Source organism: Conger conger, chromosome 10 (genome assembly GCF_963514075.1).
Source record: "Conger conger chromosome 10, fConCon1.1, whole genome shotgun sequence".
NCBI lineage: Eukaryota > Metazoa > Chordata > Actinopteri > Anguilliformes > Congridae > Conger > Conger conger.
This window is the reverse complement of record NC_083769.1, coordinates 22,710,487-22,734,437: the sequence shown is the minus strand read 5'-3', so window position 1 is coordinate 22,734,437 and position 23,951 is coordinate 22,710,487. Positions and strand designations below refer to the sequence as shown.

At 45.4% G+C, this 23,951-nt stretch overlaps 2 protein-coding genes across 3 annotated transcripts in view; both read right to left on the bottom strand.

Moving 5' to 3' along the window:
* The window catches only part of dip2ba (disco-interacting protein 2 homolog Ba), a 69,388-nt gene extending 48,833 nt beyond the window's left edge, over window positions 1–20,555 (bottom strand). The window contains exon 1 of the mRNA XM_061257612.1: window positions 19,898–20,555. Coding sequence (XP_061113596.1) covers window positions 19,898–19,982 — 85 coding nt within the window. The 5' untranslated portion in view covers window positions 19,983–20,555. The remainder of the gene's footprint in view (window positions 1–19,897) is intronic.
* atf7a (activating transcription factor 7a) overlaps window positions 18,875–23,951 on the bottom strand; it is a 28,235-nt gene continuing 23,158 nt past the window's right edge. For both annotated transcript variants that reach the window (XM_061257614.1, XM_061257613.1), the window contains one exon: window positions 18,875–23,830. In XM_061257614.1, the coding sequence (XP_061113598.1) occupies window positions 23,586–23,830 (245 nt within the window). In that variant the 3' untranslated portion in view covers window positions 18,875–23,585. The remainder of the gene's footprint in view (window positions 23,831–23,951) is intronic.

Genomic DNA, 23,951 nt, shown 5'->3' with positions numbered 1-23,951 from the left:
GAGAGGCCATGTTGGCCATGTTTGGCCGCTATTTAAAGCAGTGCTGGAGGGGGCATGGGCGCGGGTGGGGCGGGGCGGGGGGGGGGGGAGAGCCATGCCCGCCCGTTGGCACATAACCTCCATACCTGCCTAACAGGGCCCGACCGCAACAACAGCCGTATTTTAACGCTGAGTCCAGACGAGGAAAAGTCTTAATGTTTTAAGTCTTAATGTTTTAAGTCTTAAAGTTTTTGTCTCGTAATGGGACTTACAATCTGGTCATTTTCTCTCAAGTAGAACATGAGCTTGTTTTAAGTTAATTTTGGATTGACAAGAGAACTTATCTTACCCCACTGGCAAATCCTGAAATTGGTAAAATGGCCCCACCTCATTATAAATGTTTTTGTCTTATTTATAAAAAAAAGTAATAACAATATAAATACTATCTTAAGTTTAAATCTGAGACTAAAACACTTCTTAATATTGACTTATTTTGGTATTTGCAGTGCATTTTGGGTGGTGTGGGATGGAGGGCCCAGGCTCTGATGGATGCTAAGCTGGGAATTCTCCTGGCAGAACATTGGCCTGGGGACTGCAATGCTGAGCACGGCCCTGTCTGTAATTAGCCTATGCGCAACAAATTATTTATTTACTTGGTCATTTACTCTCTGCCTTGCTTATCTATTTCTCCCGATTGTCTTCCACGATCTGGAAACCATAAATAGCGGCTCAAGTCACCGTCACATCCCCCGCAGAGGGGCCCGGCCGCTGACAGGCGCACACTCCTCCCTGACGCAGAGAAGGGCCCGGCGACGGGAGATGAGGGCACTGATGCCAAGAAAACCTCCAAACCAAATGTTTCCAGAGATTTCCTAAGCAATACAAAGATTCTCTATGGAACTGAAAGATTTTACCCACAGTAAGTTTTTGCTACCTGGGCCTTCACTCTTATTGTACTGCAAATGCAAAGGTATATGTGTATATATACAGTCACTGAGCATTTTATTAAAAACACTATACTAATACTGAGTAGGGCTTCCCTTTGCTCTCAAAAAAGCCTTTATGGCTTTTTTTCTTTGTGGCATGGATTCCAACACCACATCCCAAAGGTGTTCTATTGGATTCAGATCCGATGACGGGGAAAGCCACTGAAGAACACTGAACACATTGCCATATTGATGAAACCAATTTGAGATTACTTTTGCTTTGTGACATGGTGCATTATCATGCTGGAAGTAGCCATTATAAGATGGGTACATTGTGGTCATGAAGGGATGCACATGGTCAGCAATAGTACTCAAATAGGCCGTGGCAGTCAAGCGATGATTGACTGGTATTAACGGGGCCAAAGTGTTCCAAGAAAACATTCCCCACACCATTACACCACCGCCACCAGCCTGGACTGTTGATACAAGACAGATTGGGTCCATGGATTCATGCTGTTGGCGCCAAATTCCGACCCTACCATCTGTATGCCTCAGCAGAAATCGAGCTTCATCAGACCAGGCTACGTTTTCCCAGTCTTCAACTCTCCAGTTTTGGTGAGCCTGTGCCCACTGCAGTCTCAGCTTTCTGTTCTTGGCTGACAGAAGTGGAACCCGGAATGGTCTTCTGCTGTTGTAGCCCATCCGCCTCAAGGTTCAACATGTTGTGCATTCAGAGATGCTTTTCTGCTCACCGCAATTGCACAGAGTTATCTGAGTTACTGAAGCCTTTCTGTCAGCTAGTCTGGCTGTTCTTCGTTGACCTCTCTCATCAACAAGGCGGTTTAGTCCACAGAACTGCCGCTTTTTGGTTTTTCCACCATTCTGAGTAAACTCTAGAGACTGTTGTGCATGACAATCCCAGGAGATCAGCAGTTACAGAAATAGTCAAACCAGCCCATCTCGCACCAACAATCATGCCATGGTCAAAATCACTGAGGGCTCTTGACCTTAACCCCAGATTCCTCCAGGGTGGATTGTCCCTTCTTAATCTAATCTGTAATTTCCTTTGTATAAAGGTGTCTACTAAATAATAATGTAAAGTAAGAAAATGTTCATTTTCAGCCCACAACTGTAGCTGCCATGCTCAGATATTTGGTTTTGTGCTGTGTAAATTGTGGAAGGAGGGCTGAAATCAAACATTTCGATTCTGGGTGAAGTTTGAAACCCTGCATGGGTGTTTTAAAGACAAGTCCCGGTTTACTGGGAGTTCCCACACATATCTGGGGACACTAAAGGGAAGTGCCACTCAGATAAGGATTATGGGAATTCTCTCCCTGTTCTGGAGCACAGTACACTCACCCATCATGAGTCACACCCTACAGGAGCGTGCATGTATATCTGTCTGTCAACACAGCACTGACGAACGGAACACTTTTCATTACTGTACACTTTCAGCAATGCGGGTCCTCTTGTGTAACACTGCTGCAAAGAAAAACTGGAACGATAAGCAAGCACATACTCTTCACATTCACTCAGGACTGGGTGTGTGCATGCCAATGTGTGTGTACGAGCAACAGAACCTACAAACGCGGTACACAATTCCTACCACACACAAACATACACGGCAGCATGACAGAGTGCCAAAATGCCACTTTATAATATTTTGTCCACACAACGCATCAAAAAACGTTGCTCGGGTCCACGCCCAGTTGTCACTGGGATCTGGAGGCATTTCAGGTTGCTAGAAGACCTGGGTTGTTATATGCCAAGTCAACAAGGACCATTGCGCAACCCTCTCAGATTTTGCTGGGAAAATTCACCTGGAGGGACGGGTAAGCCACGTGGAGTTAAAACAATGCTGCTCATTATTTATTCTAAGGCATACTATGCAGGGTTTTATCTTGAAAAACGGATAAAATAACCGTGCTAAGGCACATTTATAACGCACATGCAATCTCTGTTTTTGGACACTTTCGCTATATTCGTGCTCCTTTACCTGTATTTGTTATTCGGAAATGTGTTTGAGACGTTTCGGGGCGTGGCACAATTTTCAGTGTGGGGAGGGGTGTGTGTGGCTGTAGAGCCTGTGTTTGGGATCAGACTACAGCAGAGTGTTTGTTGCTCACTAGCTGCCAGAATGACGGAAGCGAAGAAGCCCAGAGAAGTGAAAAGACTACAGGGTTCAGTAGAGTTAACCTTGGAAATGCTCTTTCCCAGTGGTGACAGCTGAAGTTCACCAAGGGGATGAGTGGTGTTGGTGCATTGGTGTGTTTTCTGTTGGGAGTGTTTTCTGTTGGACTTGTAAGTAACGTTACTTCAAACAACCCAACTAGCTACATCACCCAAACTTCAGTACCAAATTCTGCTCTCCCATCAACATGTGTCCCCCATGTGGGTACTACTCTTACAGTAACTCACCTGAATATCCTCATCACAAAAAGAAATGACACTCATTTTTAAATGTGATCTAGGAGAGGGAAATGTGTGGTGGACTGCAAGGACAATGATACTTCAAAAGTGAAAGCAAAAACATAAAGAGAAATGCACTCCAACTCAAGAAAAATTGCCAAATATATGTAATGACAGAAACATACTACAAGAGAAGAAACACACTGAATAATGCCAAAGCAAACACAAAAAGGAAGTTCAGAGTGCAGGCAATATTTAAAAACACAAAAACAAAAACCAGCAGAGGAGAAATGCTGCAAAACCCGTTTATATAACGGAAGTGCTCCACTACAGATGTACTAGAGCCAAAATGCGACACTGTCCAAATACTTTTGTATTAAACTGTATATTGTTTGGAATTGAGATAATTATATTGAGTATTTCTGCATTTTATTTCTTTATTGCTTTAAAATCCCTTGGTATATTTGACCCAGGCTGACAGTTTCACATGAGCTATATTATGTAAGCGGAACACAATGGTTAAATATCCCTTCTGTAGCACCTCATTTGACACACACCAGCAAAAACTACCAGAATTCTTGTTGAAATATCTGAGGGGTCAGGCAACCAAATCTCCTATTCATTTCCTGTTGAGCTGGCATAGCACAGCCCACCTGTTTGTGCAGCAGTGACTGTCTGTTGGTCAGAGCCGTCCCCCGCCTGCGGGGTTTGGACTCGGGCACGAACAGCTGAGAGATGGGCCCACAGTCCCCCCTTCTGTCCCGATGACTCCACAGCCAGTCACGGCAGCCCGAGCCAGAGAGTTCAGCATGCCGTGTTTAAAACAGCGGCGGTCAAAGCTTACCTTCAAGCTGCTAACAGTCCTGAAAAGGGTTGCGACAAGCACACAGATTTCGCTGAGGGGTACCTACCTGCAGCGGACTCTCTGCTAGAGTGTCATGCCTGACGCAGCCATGCGGAGAAGAGGTCCTGACTGAGGCGACAAGCCACCCTTATATACGTTCTTCTGCGATTCTCTGAATGTTTTCTCGAAACGGGTGGAAATGCCAACCTCAACAAGCTGTCGACGTCATGATAACAGTTTGCCATTCGGCTGCTTCCTGTAGTCTCTGTGCTACAAAAACCGCAAGCTGACGCACTAGGCTAGGTTAGCCACTGTAAGAGCAGGCCGGGGGTTTGGTGAGAGATGAGTATCACAGACTGTGTGGAGCAGAGACTCTGTGGACTCCCGGAATCCACTTGCTTTTCTAACAGTGACTAAAACAGGTTCCAACAGACATGTTTAATTCCTTCAAGTTCAGGCATTTGGACAGCCAAATGTGGGATGCAGAAAACCAACACAAAATCCTCTGGAGGAGCAAATGACTTGGCCAGATCAAATACTTGGCCAGGAGAATACTTTCATTCATAAAAAGGTCACTAACATCACAGATTAAGATGGCTTTTATACATAATATTGTGACAAACGAAATTGATGCTCATTGACTAATAAGGCATAACTAATCCACAGCAGTAATGTACTGCTAATCTGAAATGCCTTTTAGAAAACAAATCTTTTATCTCCTGAATCATTGTGAACTTCCATAATGCTGTGATGACAAGCATGAACAATTTCATGTCTCAGTGATAATACAGCATTTTTTTAAAGGGACAAAAGATAAATCCTGAGTCTTGTATAGTGCAACAGCAGAAGTGGGGATATGCTCCATCTTAAGACCATATAGTTGCTTTCTGCGAACCACAGGATAAACGTTGTTTATACGCTGATGGAAAACGTCACCGCAGAGCACCCTGGGCCAGCTGGGGGGTGACAGATGTACAGGCAGAATGAGGGCAATGACTCAATGGCCTCCTGATAAAGCAGGATCACAGTTTACGTATTTTACAGAGAACGTGACATACATCTGGCGGCTTACAGCAGTGTTTCTGAACTCCGGTCCTCGGGACCCACTTGCCAGAAGGTTTTTGTTGTAACCAGGAACTCACACACCTGATTTCATGACTGAACCAATCACAAACCATCTACAATGCCACTGAATAGTTAAATCAGGTGTGAGCTCCTGGTTGCAACATAAACCTCCTGGCAAGGTTGAGAAACACTGGCTTACAGCAACAAAGGAAACCTGAAAGATTGTGGGGGGAGAAGAGACTTGTCCGCCATCGGTCCCGTCCACATAGTCACTGCTCTGGGACTAAACGAGTCCGACCACTAAAGCCCAACACTAATCTCCCAAAGCCAAGAAGATTCCAGTGTTTCTCTCATCAAGGAATGGGAATCCCTTCTTATTGAGAGCGACACAAACATGGCCATCCCATTCCACCCAAAAGTCCATTCCCCTACCCCTGCTCGTCCGTTTCATCCTCGCTGTTCTCCATGCTCGGATCTGATTACCTCGGCGACAGCCAAACGCGCAAGACAGGCCCAACTGTTCTGCTGGTACCAGCCCCACTGAAATCCAGTCACTTCCCAGCCATCTGCGTGCATGACTCAAAAGCCCACATGTTTAATTAAGAATGCAAAGCTGGTAGCCATCCACAGGAAATAAGCGCGCTGGTAGCCGATGGCTTTCCCGATGTAGGTTATATCATCCCACTGCTGCCACCAATTAGGGTAGAAAAAACCTCTGGATGGTAATGAAACGGGAAAAAGTGAACAGGCTGGCGAGTAGTCTTTCAGCTTAGTTCCCCACCATGTCCGCATATGGACACCGGCAGCCAAGCTCTCCTTCCCCATTAAGAGCACCATCAGGCGAGGGAATTAACAGTCACGCCATGAATCGTGTTTTCACACACACACAGATGTGTTCTGGTGCAGGGGTGACAGATCACGAGAAGCCTCCGCTTTATTTACGGCTAAGAGAGTTTAGCTTTATCTGCTAACTAAACAACAAGGAGTCAAATAAGAGCAAAATAGAATTGTCTTTTTCCTGAGCGTATTTTCAGCGTAACTGCTTTAAACAGGAAGTTTGGGTTTCAGGGTAACTGCTTTAAACAGGAGGTCAGTTTTTCAGGGTAACTGCTTTAAACAGGAAGTTTGGGTTTCAGGGTAACTGCTTTAAACAGGAAGTCAGTTTTTCAGGGTAACTGCTTTAAACAGGAAGTTTGGGTTTCAGGGTAACTGCTTTAAACAGGAGGTTAGGCTTTCAGGGTAGGTTAGGAGTTGAATGTTGTTATTTTACACCACACCCAGAAACTCTGGCTTTCTCTCATTCCCTCTCCCTCTGTCTCGAGGGGGTTCTATCAAGAGCTCACAAACGGAGCAGTTTCCTGTGTGAATCTCCAGCTCCTGTGCGCTCTCTCTCTCTTTCTCTCTCTCTCTCACACTTTCTCATACACACCCTACTCTAAATGATGTATTTAAACAATGTTAAATGTCTAAAACATCATTATTCATCATGCTTGTGCATATCTACCAGATACCTGCACAGTGATATAGTGCAACAACAACATTATAGTTTAAAGTCTAAGTTCACAGCAGGAAAGCCCTGAATGGGGTGTTCTGGGAGAGATTGTTGTGAGGGGGCTGTTCCGTATCTTTTTTTTTTTTCTCCATACAAAATTGGGCTACATACCAAGCACACAAAAGGCCTCTTCTAGCCCCAGCCCCACCCCCTCTCAGTGCTTTAAAATTAGAAAGTGACCGAGAGAGAAGGGGAAAAAGCAGAGCCCCGTCCACACCCTGTCCCAACAATTAGCTCTGCAGCTATGGAGCACAACGGCAGTCTACAAGACACAAAACAGCCAAAGACAGAGGGAGAAAACCAGAGAGAGAAAGAAAGAAGAGGAACAAGAATGAAAGAAAAAAAGAGCGAGAGAAAGTGTTTATCATGTCATTATGTATAATGTCATTTTCATTTAGCTGTTCAGTTATTTTATTGCCAAGCTCTGATGTCGTCACATCAGCTGGCCACACGATCTCTAGGCGATTCTTCTGCAGAAAATCAGTCAGGTAGCAGCTGCAGAAAAAATTCTGTGCCAATAATGAGACCAAAACCACAAGCAAGTTGCATCTTGCACTTTTTGCTTTTTACTTTTACTGTTCAGGTGTTCCAGCACCTTCCAAACACACCAGACAGTATCAGCGGAACCACTATTTTTAGACACGGCTACCTTAACCAAACCTCCCTGTGCAGGACAGCAGAAATCACACCACAGGTTTGACTCTGGGATGGGGGTGGGCGAGAATTTCATCAGCAAATGAGTCCAGGCCATGTAACTGGGCAAAGCATAAGAATGGGTAATAATGTAAACCACACAAGTCTCACCTGAGGAAAAGCAAGCATTTCTGAAAGAACAGACAAAGCATAACACCACAACAGATTTATTGGGACGGCAGCAAAATCGAGCACAATAATAGCCCTTCGCCTGCGCTCTTATAGGCCACAGAGCACAGATAGGACAGTTCCCCAAAAACCAACAGGTTCCTATTTCACTAGGAACAGGAAAAAAAGAAAAAAGAAACTGACTAGGCCAAAACAAAGGGCTCCGTTGAAGGATTATTTAAAGTCGGATAAGACACTCTCAAAATGTCTGACTCAGGATTTCCTCTGAGCCAGTAGCACAAAGCGAGCCTTAACCAAGTCATTAAACGCTTCACTCACATTTACAGCTTTTAGGGCAAATGCAGTTAGGCTAATCGCTTCGGTCACATACACACACACACACACACACACACACACACACACACACACACACACACACACACACTCACACATTAACCCACTCCTTACACACTACTCACACACTCACACACAACTCACAAACACACACACACTGTTAACACTGGGGACTGACCCATCACACTCAGTAATATAGCACATTCACACCAGCTCCTGAACAGGGTCTGGGGACACAGCGATTGTGGGATATTACGGTTTTATTACGGTTCACAGGCTCGCCTGTGAAAAGCTGTATCTGACCGCCATTTAAAAACCAGTGTGACCAAAGCCTGAGAATGAATGACCCCCCTTTCTCTGCAGCGTCACAGTGGACATAAATCCTCACAAACCTGACCTCAAACACCCTGAGCCCACAGAAAAGCCCATCTGTCCCTACTGAAGGCCCGGCTCCTCAGGACACAGAGCAGGTGGAGCCACCTTGGGCTTCGAAGTGCTTGCCCAAATGAACCATTAAAAAAACAAATCGTTCTTCACAGACTGAGCAAAATGTGGGCAAATAACTTGAAGTTTCTCCACTCATTCCTGAATATGTGAAACTTCATCCTCACAGATATCCGCAGAGATCACACTGCCAGGTGACTTCCCTGATAAAGTTGGCTCTACTGACGGTTTCGTTAGGGTTTTTTCCGAACACCTAATTACGCAACGCGACAGCAGAGCTGTAATTAGTCGCCGCCGGCAGACACCCAGGTGCGGAGCCAGCGGCCTCCAGGAACCGGGTCGTCCGCTCCCGCTCCTGGCGGGAGAATCCTGGGGACGCACCAATAAGAGCGCGCCGCTCCCAGGGCCACGGAGCTCCGGGACGCGGTTCTCACAGGCGGGGAAAAGAGCAGCGGGGAGGGGCGTGACTGGAGGCAGCGGGAGAAGGGCGCGCGAGCGCACCTCGGGGCCGTACGGCGTAGCGCGGCGCCGCTGCAGCTCAGACGCCCTCCTGCACCAGCGGGCCGCAGCCCTTCTGCTGTGATTCAGGAGCGGCCGCATCACACAGCCCGCAGCGGCGGCTATTTATAAACACGCCCTCTGCGTCTTTTCATAGCGTCGCCTCGGTTACCAGGAGCAGAGACGCTTCCCTCTGTAAAATGAAGAAAATAACTGCCCGGCCACAGCCAATCAGATTAAAGAGAAACTCACAGCTGACTGAAGCCGCTACTGTGCAGACAGGAATGTGAAACGGTTTTACTTCAGTCTTGCCAGGTCCTATGGGACGAGAAGCTGGCAGGAGTGGGTTTACACCTCTGGCTGGTCTGGTAATGCTAGCGCAGTGAAAAGAAATTGGATCCGAGGAAAAACAGCAGCGGAGTGGCAACCTCTTCTACGTATGTAAACAAGTCTTCCCAGTTTTCAGAGCTGTTTGGCGGTATGAATCGGGCGCATTGTTTCAGAGCTGCACGTCGACGTCACCCACTGACAGACGCTAGACACAACGGCAGGTACCCTGAGAAAGGTGCCCGTCAGGCTGATCGTCAACATATCAATTTCCGAGAGATTCACCATTTCTCACAATTTTTCCATTGAGGAGGCCATCACTGAATAGACCTCACCCGCTGAGGTGGGATATCAGGACAGGGCTCAAACCAGGAAATCTGCGGCACAGAACAGGGGAACCAGCAGTGTGCTGCGGAAGACACCATCTATACATAGAAATGAAAGTACACCTTATTTTATCCCATTGCTGTTTGAGGCACATTAAGGCAGAACTAACGTGGGAGGCGATGGTTATTCACAGGGAATCGGTTTTCAGAGCAGGCTCTACATGCATCCACCGATTTCTATGTTATCTGGACTGAAGGTAGCCTAATTCTTAAAATTCTGCTTCCATACAGGGCTGCCAATATGGCGTCAGTACAGTGCTTACACCAGCCTCCACATTAACGGGATTGGGTGCAAGGCTCCAAAGAATAAACAAATACATACATATAATTATGTAATGCTCACTAAATATTCAGGACAAGGAACCACAGTGTGTTCTGTGTGTGACACAACATGGAGAACGTCCCGGAACAACTGAAAACTGGGGCAGGAGAGTGCAGTTGGGCTAGGAAAGCCCACTTTGTTAATCTGCTATGTATGATGAAGAAAGAGCACGGTGGCACTAATACCGGTGTAATTAGACCGGTCATAGCTGCAGCTGCGGTCGCCTCCGGGGGATGAGGTGCGATTACCGCTGCCGGTGTAATCCCGCCATAAACCCGCCGTTACGCAAGCGGAACGCAAGGCCCGCTTCAGGGCCACACACCAATGCACTGCACGCGCCCGCAAATCCGCAACTGCCTGTACGGTATTCAGAGCTAAGCGCTCGTGAGATTTGCCCAAAACTAATCGGGGTCATAAATATGCGGTTCAGATGACACAATCAAATAGTAGCCCTTACCACGTTAGCATTTCTACGGAACGGCTCCTATTCGTGGAGCCCGGTGGATGCGCTCCTCATAAGAAATTGGTTTTAATTATATCAAACATTTTAATGCCTAATTTATGTCATTAATCATGGTAAAGAAACACATGCCGCTAAATTCAATTCCAATTCACATTTTATAGGAATTCACAAAATTGTGAATTGACCCCAACCCTGGACTTCAGTCTGTGCTCAAGAGGAGTCATAGAGAAAGTTAATTCACCTGTAAACCCTGTAAATGTCCCTGAGCAAGACACCTAACCCCCGAGTGCTCCTGACGAGCATGGCAGCCAATCGCCGTCGGTGTATGAGTGTGTGTATGAATGGGTGAATGAGAAGCATCAATTGTACAGCGCTTTGGATAAAGGCGCTATATAAATGCCAACCATTTACCATTACCATTTAAACCCACATAAATGAAAAATACTTTTCCAGGGAGAAAAAAACACTTCCATTGCACAGCAGTTTGAGCCAATCCAGATTGTCCTTGAAGCAAGCGATTGGAGCTGAGGGGAGACTGCTGGTTGGCAATGCATAACCAAGCTATGGTGGGACCTGACCTGGCTCTACACACAGTGGGTTTGGAGTGCTGCGTCTACCTCTCAACTCCACAATATTCAGGCAGCGGCATCAACAAGAAACCTCACAACCACAATTATACATAAGCACTCTTCTGCTCGACATACAGGCTCCACTGTAAAAGCTTGTGTCTGCCATCCGTCGACGTTCTGACAGTCCAAACCCCGAGTGTATTTGCTGGTAATGTTGTTAATGTTCATTTTTTCCCCCCATCGTCGCTAGTTTGTTTTCACACAAGATATGAATTCTCCCAAACCGGGCTGCAGTTGCGCAATGCTCTGACGTCATCAGCACCGTGCGTCTGTGAACACATCCGGACAGCGTGTCACTAACGGCCGTCATCACCTCGTGCTTCTGCTTTCACGTGTGTGCCTGCGCTCTTTCCTGCTGGAAATGAAGGCAGAAAGCAGAGCAGGGGCCACCTCAAACAAACCTGCACCATTTTCTGGTTTTTCAGGTTCCACAAAAGCTTTCAAATCCATCAGAGGAGCCCAATTTGCAGGGGAAATGTACTCCGCTTCTGGGAAGTCCGTCAATTGTGAAAATGACAGAAAAGTGCCCTGCAACTATGTCACCATAAAATGACTCTAGGAATAATTCAGTTCTATTAAACACTGTTTTGTAAAAATTTATTTAGGAGAAGGCCACACTGTAATGTCGTGTTTGTAAAATGCACGATTGTAAAATGCACAGCGCGATTGGGGCACTTTATAAAGATTTGGGAACCCCTGGTCAAAAAGCCTTTTACAATTAATATCTAAGTGAAGAGAAGTGAACCTGACCTCTAAATGGTATAATTTTAAACATAACACATTTCTTCCAATTTTTATTAAAAACTTTTTACAGTTCCAAAATAAGAAAGGAAAAGAGCCCTGTGCAAAAGTTTGGGAGCCCTGTCAGTTAGTACTCCTCCTCAGGCAACTAGGACAACTTGTAAAAGCTTCCTGTAGCCAGCTAAGAGTCTTTCAATTCTCGCTTTTGAAATTTTTCCCCATTCTTCCTGGCAGAACACCTCTAGCTCAGAAATATTCTTCGGCCTACTTGCGGAATGCTTCAGATCTCTCCACAGATTTTCAGTAATATTCAAGTCAGGGAACTGTCATGGCCACTCTTTCTGTTCTTCCAGACCTTGCCTTGACTTCAATTGTTCCATTCATCTTCCATTTTCTAATAATGTTTCTGACAGTGGAAATAGGTAGTTTGAAACATTTAGTTTTTGTAGCCTTCTCCAAATTGGTGGAAATGAACCTTCGTTCTGAAAACCTTGGACAACCATGGGTTCCTCTAAACAGAACAGCCAACGCAGTTGGATACTTTAGAAGTCATGGAGTTACTTCAGAATAAAAAGTTGAGCCCTGGAATTATATTCACCTTAGTAATCATCTTTTTGATTACTAAGCTTTATTCATAAGCAAAAATTTTGCACAGGGTCCTTTTCCTATTTTTATCATTTTTAAACAGTAAAAAATGAAAATAAAAGCAGCTTTGCTTTAAAATTTGCAGAAAGGTCTCATGTTTAGCATTTAGAGTTCAGGTTTGCTTTCAATTACATACAGATTCATTGTAACAGATATTTAAACCAGGTGTGGCCAATTTTTGCACCCCACTGTATGTGATGGGCAATTTCAGTTATGACATGGGTCAAGGGTCATCACTTCAGACTGACACAGGGGGGGGACAGGGTCCCTGAACAGAGAGTGAGTTCACAACATCCTCCCTTAAGGGGCTAGTGCAGGAAGGCCACGCCACAGAGCCACTTCCCATTGCTGTCAGGGCCTGAAAGATGGCTTCCCGCCACCCCCCTGGGGGGGTGCCCCTGTTCTCTCTCTCCCCTCCGACCGCAGGGCAGGATCACACCTCATCACCGCTCACACTGGCGATGCCATGGACTCCTAACGAGAGCCCGTTAATAATTCAGGTTCGTCCTCTCATTCTCCCGGCAACAGACCGCCGCTCCCAACCAGGAAGCCAACGATGAGAGCCAATATTAACTATTCATAACCAGGAGACCGCCCAGAACAGCGTGTTATGTAACAGGGAGAGAACGATAGAGAAAGTGTCACAGAGAAACCAACCGCTTTGCTCTTTGTTCAAAGGAAAGAGAATCTGCGTGTCGGGTGCAGTGCATCCTGGGTAGCGCCTCATTTCCCATCTGCTGGAAGGCCCCCACAGTAAGGCTATTCCTTCATCTTCTCTCTCTTGGTTGCCACCTGCACAACTCCCACATATTCCTCCAGAAAGACGCACCATTTGGGGAGGGGCAGACTGAAACACTCTTCTTCCACTGCCCATTCAAATTAATTCATCAGTTTTTGTGAAGAATTCTACCATGCGCAACATACACTGGGAAGTGTAGTTTACGAGCACATTCCTTCTCAAAATCCTTGCAAATACTGAGATTCCACAGAGGGGAAAATCTGGTTATGAAGACAGGATCACTGCAATGCAACAGCAATGCACTAAAGTATTATTCATTCACAATCCATAATTTTACCAAGTACGGTAGAACACTATCAGCTGGTTGGAACATAGCATTTACCATATACTATATAGCTGAAAACAAAACTACAGCAGGAAAGAGATATAATGTACTAGCCTGCTTCCTGTTCCACAGCGTGAAAGATCTATGATGAGCCAGCCTGGTTCCAGCACTACAGTGGGAAAGGTAGTTTTTCAGTTCAGTGCTCTAAACGGCAGAAGCTCATAGTCTCCATTGACTTCATGATCTCAAAGGCCTCCGTTGTGTCCATTTTGTCAATAGGGATTAGCTGGCCACACACGCACACACACGCATACACACACACATACATACACACACGTACACACAGACACACACACACACACACACACACACACACACACGTACACGTACACACACAGAGACACACACACACACACACACACACACACACACAGCCCCTGCAGTCCCACATGAACCCCACCACTGGCACACAGCGACTCTCAGCGCCGTGAGTGTTCGGCCCCACACAGGTAGACAGACCCTGCAGCCTCACAATTACACCCGACACACAAAAACATGTCACCTATACTTAACTAAAGCCTGCCAACCACAACAAATAACGGACCCTACAGACAGCCCTGCCATGGAAAAGGTGGTGGTGCTTTCACGCCAGTGGAGGACTCATCGACAGCAGTACGGTCGCTGCCCACACCTGAGTGCTGAGTCACGGGTCCTCACGAGCGCTGCTAATGTGTTTACCCAGGTAACAGGAGCTCAGATACGCCAAGGGGTGGTGAATAAGGCCTCTTTTTTACCTTTCAACTCCTAATTATCCTTTATCCTACCATTCAATTCTGCGCAAACCCCTCCCTACCTTGCAGGGACACCCAATACTCATCACTAACCACTCATCTTTTATGTTGCGTTGAGGCAGGTCCCAAATGTTCTGCAGGAGGAAGTGATGTACGCAGATACTTCCTGTTACAATGTTGAACAAGCAAGCAAGTTAAAAAGTAGTTTTTCAGCAGAGACTCATAAAAGGGTGGATAGCTTCTCTAATTGGTGTGCTTGGAATCAGGTATTTCAAAATGCAATTTAAAGGGAGCATAATCAATTTCACAACCACTAGAGTTGCGTTGTTCTACCACCATAAGGAATGAAAACAAGGCAGTGGGTGTGCCAGTGGGTGTGCCATTTACACCGCCGCTCCAGAAGGTGAAAAACAGTGGGACAGTGGCTGCACATAAACCTCCTTGGCACAGATACGATAACCATACAGTCTGAAAATACAAATCTGCAGAAATGTGAGTGGTCTATGCGTCCAAACAGCTGGTGGCTGAGCAAACAGGTGAGATAGTGGCTACACAGCACCATGGCACAGACCAGCTAACAGCAGTTAGCATCCAACAGCATTTACAAACCCTACGTCACCCAGCGCAACGCTGCCTCTGTCTCTCAGCTCACAGCTTCGCCAGTGGGGCTGAAGGCACGGAGCAGAGCAACCGAAACCAGGCTGGTTGCATCTGCCTGCTCATGGATCAGATCCAGGCCAGTATGTGAAAGGTTTCTGGTGTACACAGTGCATGACTCACCACACACACACACACACTCTGACACAGACACACTCACACCAAACCTACACCAGGGTGACTCAATGAGCCTGAGATAAAAGACCCTCCCAGCCCATCCTGCTCCCTCCTTTAATTTCACAATGGCTGAAACAGTCATGTATTGCTCACCATCTCACTCACAGCCAAATTGGTTTTAAAAGCTTTGCTTGAGCACATACTGCTGCAATCAGGTTTCTGCTCCGACACGTTCGTTTTTTCAGAAAAGGTGAAGAGGGGGGCAGAACACCACAGGGAAGTAAAATTGGGGAACTGTTTGAATGAAATGATACCTTCTGTGGCTGTGGGTCCAAGGTCTCAAAAACAAGTTCAGAATCTTCTTGAGCGTAGGCAGGTTGCTCATGCATCATAGCCTTCGTGAGCTCATTGTTTTTTTTCTGCCCGTTCTTATTACGGTCACTCCAAAGTTTCAGCCAACATCGGCGCTCTCGAGTCAGTCTCCCACGCGGAGAGCCACTGACGTCAGGCAGGCCGTTGCTCACCCGACACCCCGCCGGGTCGGAAGCCCAAAAAAGGGGTCAGGCCCCGGGGCCTGGAATCCTTCCCCCAGAGCAAAAACATGAGCAGTGCACAGGGACTCGCATCTACAACATGTTTATCACCACGTATCACCGAGACGCAGTACAACCACAGCACACTTTTCTGTTCTCTATAGTACTGTATGCAATTGTGGCTGCAACAACAATACAAAGGTCACAATATACATAAAGTTATGTAAAGGGACCTGGAAGGTTGGTGTTTTAAGCCCCAGTGTAGCCACAATGAGATCTGCACATCCGTTGGGCCCCTGAGCAAGGCCCTTAACCCCAGGGGGGACTGTCCACTTTAATGTTTGATTATCTAATGTCACTCAAGCTTAAAACACTGTACCCAGTGCAACTGCATTCACCTTTTCAGCATACTCAGCTTCTGAATGCAAACAAATGCAAACTTGTGCCTTTAGCAATGCGAAAAGCATTCCAGCCCTTGGCAAATACACTGTAAAGTGTAGGCATTTATCTCTACAAAACCATTCTGTACCCTGCTGGCGTCTTTGTTTTATTATCTCTGTAAACTACTTTGTGATACTTTACGATATGAAAGGTGCCATGTAAATATTTTATGATTCCATTATTCCATAACACAGCTTATTTGGCTTATAATTCTGGTAGATCACAAAGAGCGTGATATCTGATGGATTGCTAATTAAGCCGGTGGATTTAGAACACATATCTGCGGCCTTTCTTGACAGCTGAGAAATGGCCATTAGACTTTACAAGAAACAAATCATTTTTCCAAAGAAAGTCTCTTGGCCATAATGACTCTTTTGCTTAAGATCTGTCTAAAATTAGTTTGGAGTTAATTTACTTGAACATTGTTCTTGCACTTATTTTCAGCTGTCTTTGTCAGTGTTGAACTAAGTGGTTTGCAAGGCTCAACATGATTCGCTGAAGTGAGTCTTTCCATAGAGAATATATAAATGGTAAATGGTTGGCATTTATATAGCGCCTTTATCCAAAGCACTGTACAATTGATGCTTCTCATTCACACACACACACACCGACAGCGATTGGCAGCCATGCAAGGCACCGACCAGCTCATCAGGAGCATTGGGGGGTTCGGTGTCTTGCTCAGGGACACTTCGACACGGCCCGGGCGAGGATCGCACCGGCAACCCTCCGACTGCCAGACGACTGCTCTTACTGCCTGAGCCATGTCGCCCCCTATATATCATCATGAGTGAAATGTTTCATAACATATGGGGATATACACCAATTACTGTCAACTTCTGATATTGCAATACATAACCTGTAGTGAAATATATGAATGTGCATAACGTAGGTTGTATTATGCACATATCAACATTAAATAGTAGTATGTTCCATTAGTGAAGTGGGCAGGCCTGTGTGAAACATCTGTTAAGAGGAATGGCATCACTGATAGAGCATAGGTGCGATCCATGCACTGTGTGTCATAGACACTTAGACACATAGAGTCTGCATACTTGAGCTATTATTACCATGGAGATATCTGAGCACTGTCTTTCACCTGGACGCTAATTCACAATGCTACTGGGAACAATAACTTTCACCAGCCGCTGGGTATCAGTGCTCTCGCAGTGGTCGATGCTCACGTGAAACACGTGTTAAGGCATCTCAGGATGGCCCTGTAATTAATTTTAACAAAGTAATAACAGACAGATTAACAATGCTGGGGAGGTGGATTAACAAAGGTTTTTTTACCAAATCTCTGACACCTGCTTCCCAAGGGCTGGACAATTTACATTACATTACATTATTGGCATTTGGCAGACGCTCTTATCCAGAGCGACGTACAACAAAGTGCATACCCATAACCAGGGATAAGTTCGCTGAAAGACCCTAGAGGTAAGTACAATTTCAACTGCTACCTGTACAACAAAGATAAGGACAAGGGCCATTTTTTTTTTTTTTTTTTTTTTTTTTTTTTTGAACAAACAAACAAACAGAGCAAAAGTCACCAAAGTTAATGCCGATCTTGGCTAGTTAGTTGGTTATTTCAAAGGCTAGAGTCCATAGCTACCAGCTCGAATTCCGACCCAAGACTGTTTATTAAGTCAACATTACAGTTAGCATGGGTAGCTAAATCATATCCTCGGGTCATGCAAGTATATATAGCTAAATATCTTCCATTTTGTAAAATATCCTCTGTACTGAGTGGCATATAAACACTGAGCTGTGTAGACAAAACAAACATACGTGGTCAACGTACACCCCTTGCATAGTCACAGTAAGGCCTATAGTGCTGCTTCTTTCGGCAGAGATAGATAGATAGATAGATAGATAGATAGATAGATAGATAGATAGATAGATAGATAGATAGATAGATAGATAGATAGATAGATAGATAGATAGATAGATAGATAGATAGATAGATAGATAGATAGATAGATAGATAGATAACTTTATTCATCCAGGTGGAAATTTTAGAAAGGTATAAAGGTATTTTGGAACCGGAAATGATCCATTCCAAGGAAGCGCAATTTCTTGCTTGTTTTAATGTCTTTCACACTATCATTTAAAAAAAACCCTTCCAAGCAATTTGTCGCTGATTAGACGTTTAACCGACGTTTGCTGGGAATTGACATAATTTTATACTTTTACATTTGGTTATCATATTAACTCGTGAATCTATCGACTTTACTTATAGTGTTGGCTCAGAGTTGCAGTTCAGCTTGTTTCACACACGATACCCAAGCCTTTTAAATCCGCCACTGCCATGACAAACATGCTTCGCTATCCAATGCGCGGTAGGCGAGACGTCATACAAAACAACAGTGAGGTAATTAGTTCAAAGGAAATCGCACAATACTGCATCTGCCTTGACCGTTTGACGAATAGTTTTTAGGAATGTTTTTTTTTTTTCCTTCAAAATTCTAGGTTAAGTCAGTGTTCTACAACTATTACTTTCAATTGCCAGCAGTGATCGTTACCATTAGCATTAGAATGTTCAGTTAAGAGTATTCTAACCACAAATTGTGGTCTTATACTGTCAAGGGTAAAACAGTAAATATGACTTATTCACGAAAATGTCCCGAAGACGACAGTAATAGGCAAAATTAACAACACACGACTGACAATACATTTCCCCCCCCCAAAAAATTAAAACATGAATCGATTCGTAAATAAAAAAATAAAAACAGATAATGATCCGATACGAGACATAGATGCAGACAACTGTTGTATTTCCATACATAATGCATAAAATACACTGTTTATAATGTTTAATTTAACACACTCAATCTGGTTAAGGAATCTGAACATTCATTCACTCAAGCAGAAAGGCTTAGTCTATTGAAGTTAGTTTTTCAGACAGTCTCAAGTTTTATTCATCGTTAAAGTGACAGAAGCAATGATTGTGCAGTTTCAATGGAGGCTGTCGGTGCCAAAAGTACATCATCCACGTACACATTTCGTTTCACAATATGCACGTAAGATCAGAATCAAATTACAACACACCGCCTTTATTGTTTTCGTGTTTTTGGCCACAGACAAGAAACGTGATTGCGGTGGTTTACAGTAACACACCGAGTCTATCGAACTAGGCTACTATATACCAAATGAACAATCCTAATAAAGCGTTTTAGTTTTTAACTCGCACCATGGTAGCTACGTGCAACATTAATCGTGAAAAGTTTTAATTCTCCAACTGTAGTTAATATGCATTTCTGTGTAACAACACTTGCCCGGCCTCTCGGCACGAAGCCTTATTTCACAGTAGCTAACCAAGCGTTTGGGTGTCCCGCAGTGAAACGTTACAAATTACGTTCCCAATCACAAACGCATTATTACTTGCCATCATTTTACAAATAAAATAAATTACCAATTGAAAACCGGTACCGTGTCAGTTAGTGGCTTTAGGCTACCGAAACATAAGCTACACCCAGCTAGCTAGCTACCGAGGGAGCGACCACATCAAGTCACATCGCCGCTAAACCATTGTTTCCCCCTAATCTCACACCTAAGAGACGAGCACATTTGAGCTAATGGCACAGAGCACAAATAAAGTGTGCGTCTAGAGTGTCTTACTTCGTGTCAAATTAGATTTTCTCCAGACAGAGGCACACTCGATGATGGGCAGTTATGAAAAATTTAAGACACACAAGCAAATTCCCGTCATCACACATCAACACCCCATCTTCGCAACCCGTTGTATGTGTTAGCGAAAATGAATCTTCTATAATAAATATTTTTAATACTGAAATTCGCTCGACTCGTCTCATGTCAGGAGCTATTGGAAAAGAGGGTGTGAACACACAGGTAGAGCTTGTCTGACAACCTAATTTTTCTCCCCTTTCCCTTTATATTCTAGTCCAATCTTACCTTCCGATAGCTCCAAATCCAACTCCGCCAGCTGGTCCCTAACGTCTTTGGGCAGACCGGACAAATCTAGACCTCGATCCGCCATCGCGAAAAAATGCTATAACAAGTGCTCAGGGCAAAATAAAATCTGAAAAGAATTAAAATCCTCCTTCACGACACAAAACATTAATTATAATATGGGTTACAATCCTTTCGTGCGCTCCTGTAATTCCGCCATAGCGAAGGGAAAAAAAACTCCCCAACGCAAAATGTCACGTGACCTTGTTGGGAAACGCTCTTCCATGAAAATTTTGTGCCTCCTAGCGGCCCTAAGAGGACCTGCACCGCATTCCCACTACTGTAGTTACAGTACAACATGGCTACTGCATCCCCTGCTGACACGTTTGTGTAATTGCAAGCTCACACGTTTAGCTCTATTCCTTTTCCTGCAGTGTAATCTACCGATTCACTCACTTTCGTCTCGAGCACGAATTATTCAATACTCCCAAAAAGGCCACTTTCACCTTGGATATAACTATGCAATTTCCAAAATAAAAGAGAATCAGATCCTGCTTTGTCCTTTCTCTGCTTTCAACGGCTGAACTGGATTTGGAAAGACAACATTAGTATTGGGAGCCAAACTTTGAGAATCAGCTTTTCGGAAATAATGAACTGGACATGAATCAACAATTTTAGTGCACAGATTTACAATAGTTCACAAATTGCTGAATTTTACCAAACTGAATTTTGTTTTAATTATTAAAATGGAACCATGATACGTGTTCATAGCATATCACTGTAGCATGCATGGAAAAGTATATATATTTATATAGTACACATATGTACAATACAATGAACATTTTTTTCAAACGACCAGACTAACATATGGGAGTGTGACTTCACACAAAAATAGATTTATGAGCAGCAACTTTTTCAAATGTTGCTTACTTTGTATTGTATTACTCTTTGTTTAACAAGGCTTTAACTCGGGTTCGTGCAGTGATGCAAGTTGATTGTAATTTCTCACATATCGAGGGGACAAAATTAAAAAGATGACTTGTTCTCCCTAGAGAAATATTCCTTAATAAATAAAGTGGTGTTCTTTGTGCTGGACATGGGAGGTCTGTCTGAAGCAGCAAAACAACAATGAAAATAAAAAAGCTAACAGACCACCTGCACAAGCAGACCAACCACAAACACAAAAAAGTTACACAAAGGCAGTTAGTATTTCTATTTAAAAAAGGGAAAAAAAACAAACAGGAGAAAAAAAACAAAACTAACAGTCATATCTGAATATATTAGGCAGGAAGTGAAGGGATAGAAAGTGTCCATGAAGGGATGCATTTCTAAATTTGATTATTACATCCAAAAGAAAAAAGGATGACAAGTATTAACTGTAGCAGGCATCTGTATAGCCCTGACAACAGCACACAATACAAAAAAAAAATACAAAAAAATAAAAATAAAAAAATAGGGGGGAAAAAAAGTGCTAAAGGACAATAACTATAATGAAAGCCGAGTACAGTCTGGGAATTTGTCTGGAGGCGCTGAGATCCGGGGTGTGGGGCAAGGAGGTCAGGCGGACCAGACGCGTTTTCACAGTCTCTGAGCTGTCTTATACACTCGCACACATACACACACAGTACACCAGCCAAAACCGGCAAACCTCAGAACCTGCCTACTTTATCCTGACTTGTTAAAGCTCGTCAAAATAACAAAAGATTTAAAAGAGAAAAAAATCTGCATATTGTTCTTAGTGCACTTACATGCCAATATAGTTTAGAACTTCTCAATCGCTTCTGCATCACGCTACACCCTGCAAACCAAGTACTTGAGGTGCGAAGACTCGGGTCTGTTGCTTGGAGGAACCGTAAAATGCAGGCCCCGTTTTTCAGTCAGTGTGTTTTTTATGGTACTTGAGATCAGTTCTTCTGCTGCGATCCCAGAGGAACGTGGTGGAAGGTACGAAGCCACCCTGAGGTCTGCATCGGGGCAGTCTGCGTCCCGTCTGCGCGGGGGGGCCACCCTCACCCCGCCAGGCCGGCGGTCCTGCAGCACCTCCCGCGTGCAGAAAGGAAGACGGGCGCCTTGAACGCGGCTGGCGAGGGAGGGAGAGGAGGAGAGGGGGAGCGAGAGATCCAAACCTGCTGTATCTTTCGGAGGTATATGTGCTCAAGCACAACCTGAGCGTTCCGATGCGTTTTTCCCTCCGTGAGATTCCTCCTCTCCGGACTCTGGGATGCAGCCCCACTGCTGGCCACCAGCTCCCACAGGGAGGGAGCGGGGCAGGCACTAGTGTGATTTCTCTTTCGTTTAAGGCGGAACGTGATTATTTATTTTTCTTCTTTTCCCCCCAAATACAGGATATGTGAGTGTGTGTGTGTGTGTGTGTGTGTGTGTGTGTGTGTGTGTGTGTGCGCGAGTGTGCCTGTGTGTGTGTGTATGTGTGTATGTGTGTGTGTGTGAGCCTGTGTGTGTGAAAGAAAGGAAGAGAGAGAGAAACAGGTGGGGCTAGTGTTACAGAGGGGATCTGAACCAACACGTTGATTACAGGCAGGGAGGGGGCAGGGCAGAATGCATGCAGACTGAACCTCACTGTGAGCCTGGAGGCCATGAGCCAGCCCAGCACAGGACCACATCCAGCCCTCTCCCAGATCCCCAGCACGGCCCGGCTCCAGTCCCAACACCTGTGCTGGAGCCAACCGCACTGGCGCAAGTGAGAAATGTCCAGTTTTGGCCGCCTGCTCTCAGATACCCAGTAAGGCTGGGCTCCAGTCCCACAACCCAACAAGCCAATAAACCTCCAGCTAGGTCCACACAGGAGAGCCACAGCACACACGCACACGCACACGCACACGCACAGTAACTTAAATGGCAAGATAGTAACCCAGGGCAGAGCGAGGAACAGCACAACCCAGCCAATCTCAAATTCAGTCACAGCCAATAACAGGAGGTGATCTGGCACTTTGGGGGCCGAGGATATGTGCTCAATGAAACGAGACCCACTGGTACAGGGCAGGCTGAGAGAATATGATGCTCCATGGCAAAACCCCAGACGTTAGTGTAGATCAGACAGTGACTCATAAACCAGCGCTACACCGCATGCACTGCATGTTCACACCCACATTCAGTTCACACACTCACACACAGAACAGGATGTAGAGCTACATAAGTAATATGTATTATGTAATGGCATGAATGAGGTCAGCCATTTTGTGAAACTCTTAATGGAGTTAATTTTACAATGGCACCTCTCACTCAGGGTACAAGGGGACCTTAAAAGTTATTTAAAAAAACAATTAAACAATAAAAGTAAAGAAAGGAACAGAGTCCTGAAAAAGTGATTCATGCGACAGTGAGGGTGTGTGTGTGTGTGTGTGTGTGTGTGTATGTGTACGTTTGTGGTGCTGACAATACGAGTGCACTCAGAACAAAGTTTTGCAGTCCTATAGTCCAGTGAGGTTGGGGGGTAGATTAAAGGGCGGGGTTAGGGGAGGGTGGGGCAGGAAGGTGGGCGGAGTCCAGCCCCTGTAGTCCATGGCCTTGTGGGTAAGAAGCTCTCTGAGTCCCAGCACAAGTCCCACTGAGCTCCAGAGAGAGAGGAAGAAAGAGAGAAACAGAGAAAGAGAGAGAGGGTGGGATATGGAGAAAGGAGGGGTCCTTCCTCTCCCTCCCTCCCTCTCTCCGAGTCCAGGGCCACGCCCGCTCATCATCTGGCGGCGGACTGGGAGTGCGTGGCCATGATGACGTGGGAGGAGGCCCCGCCCCCAGCCCCGCCCGCCTGCGGGGCGCCCATCCCCGCCAGCACGGACATGGCCACAGCCTCGGCCGCCGCACGCGAGCTCAGCCCATTGGGCCCCGCCGAGGGGGAGGGGCTTCCGCTCAGGGAGCTGTGCTGGATGACGGGGGCCGGGGAGCCCAAGGGCTCCGAAAGCTGCTTCAGGGTCTCCTCCCCTGCAGAGAGACGCACAGCATCACCCACTGACCTCAAACACAGCATTACCCACTCACCTCAAACACAGCATTACCCACTGACCTCAAACACAGCATTACCCACTCACCTCAAACACAGCAT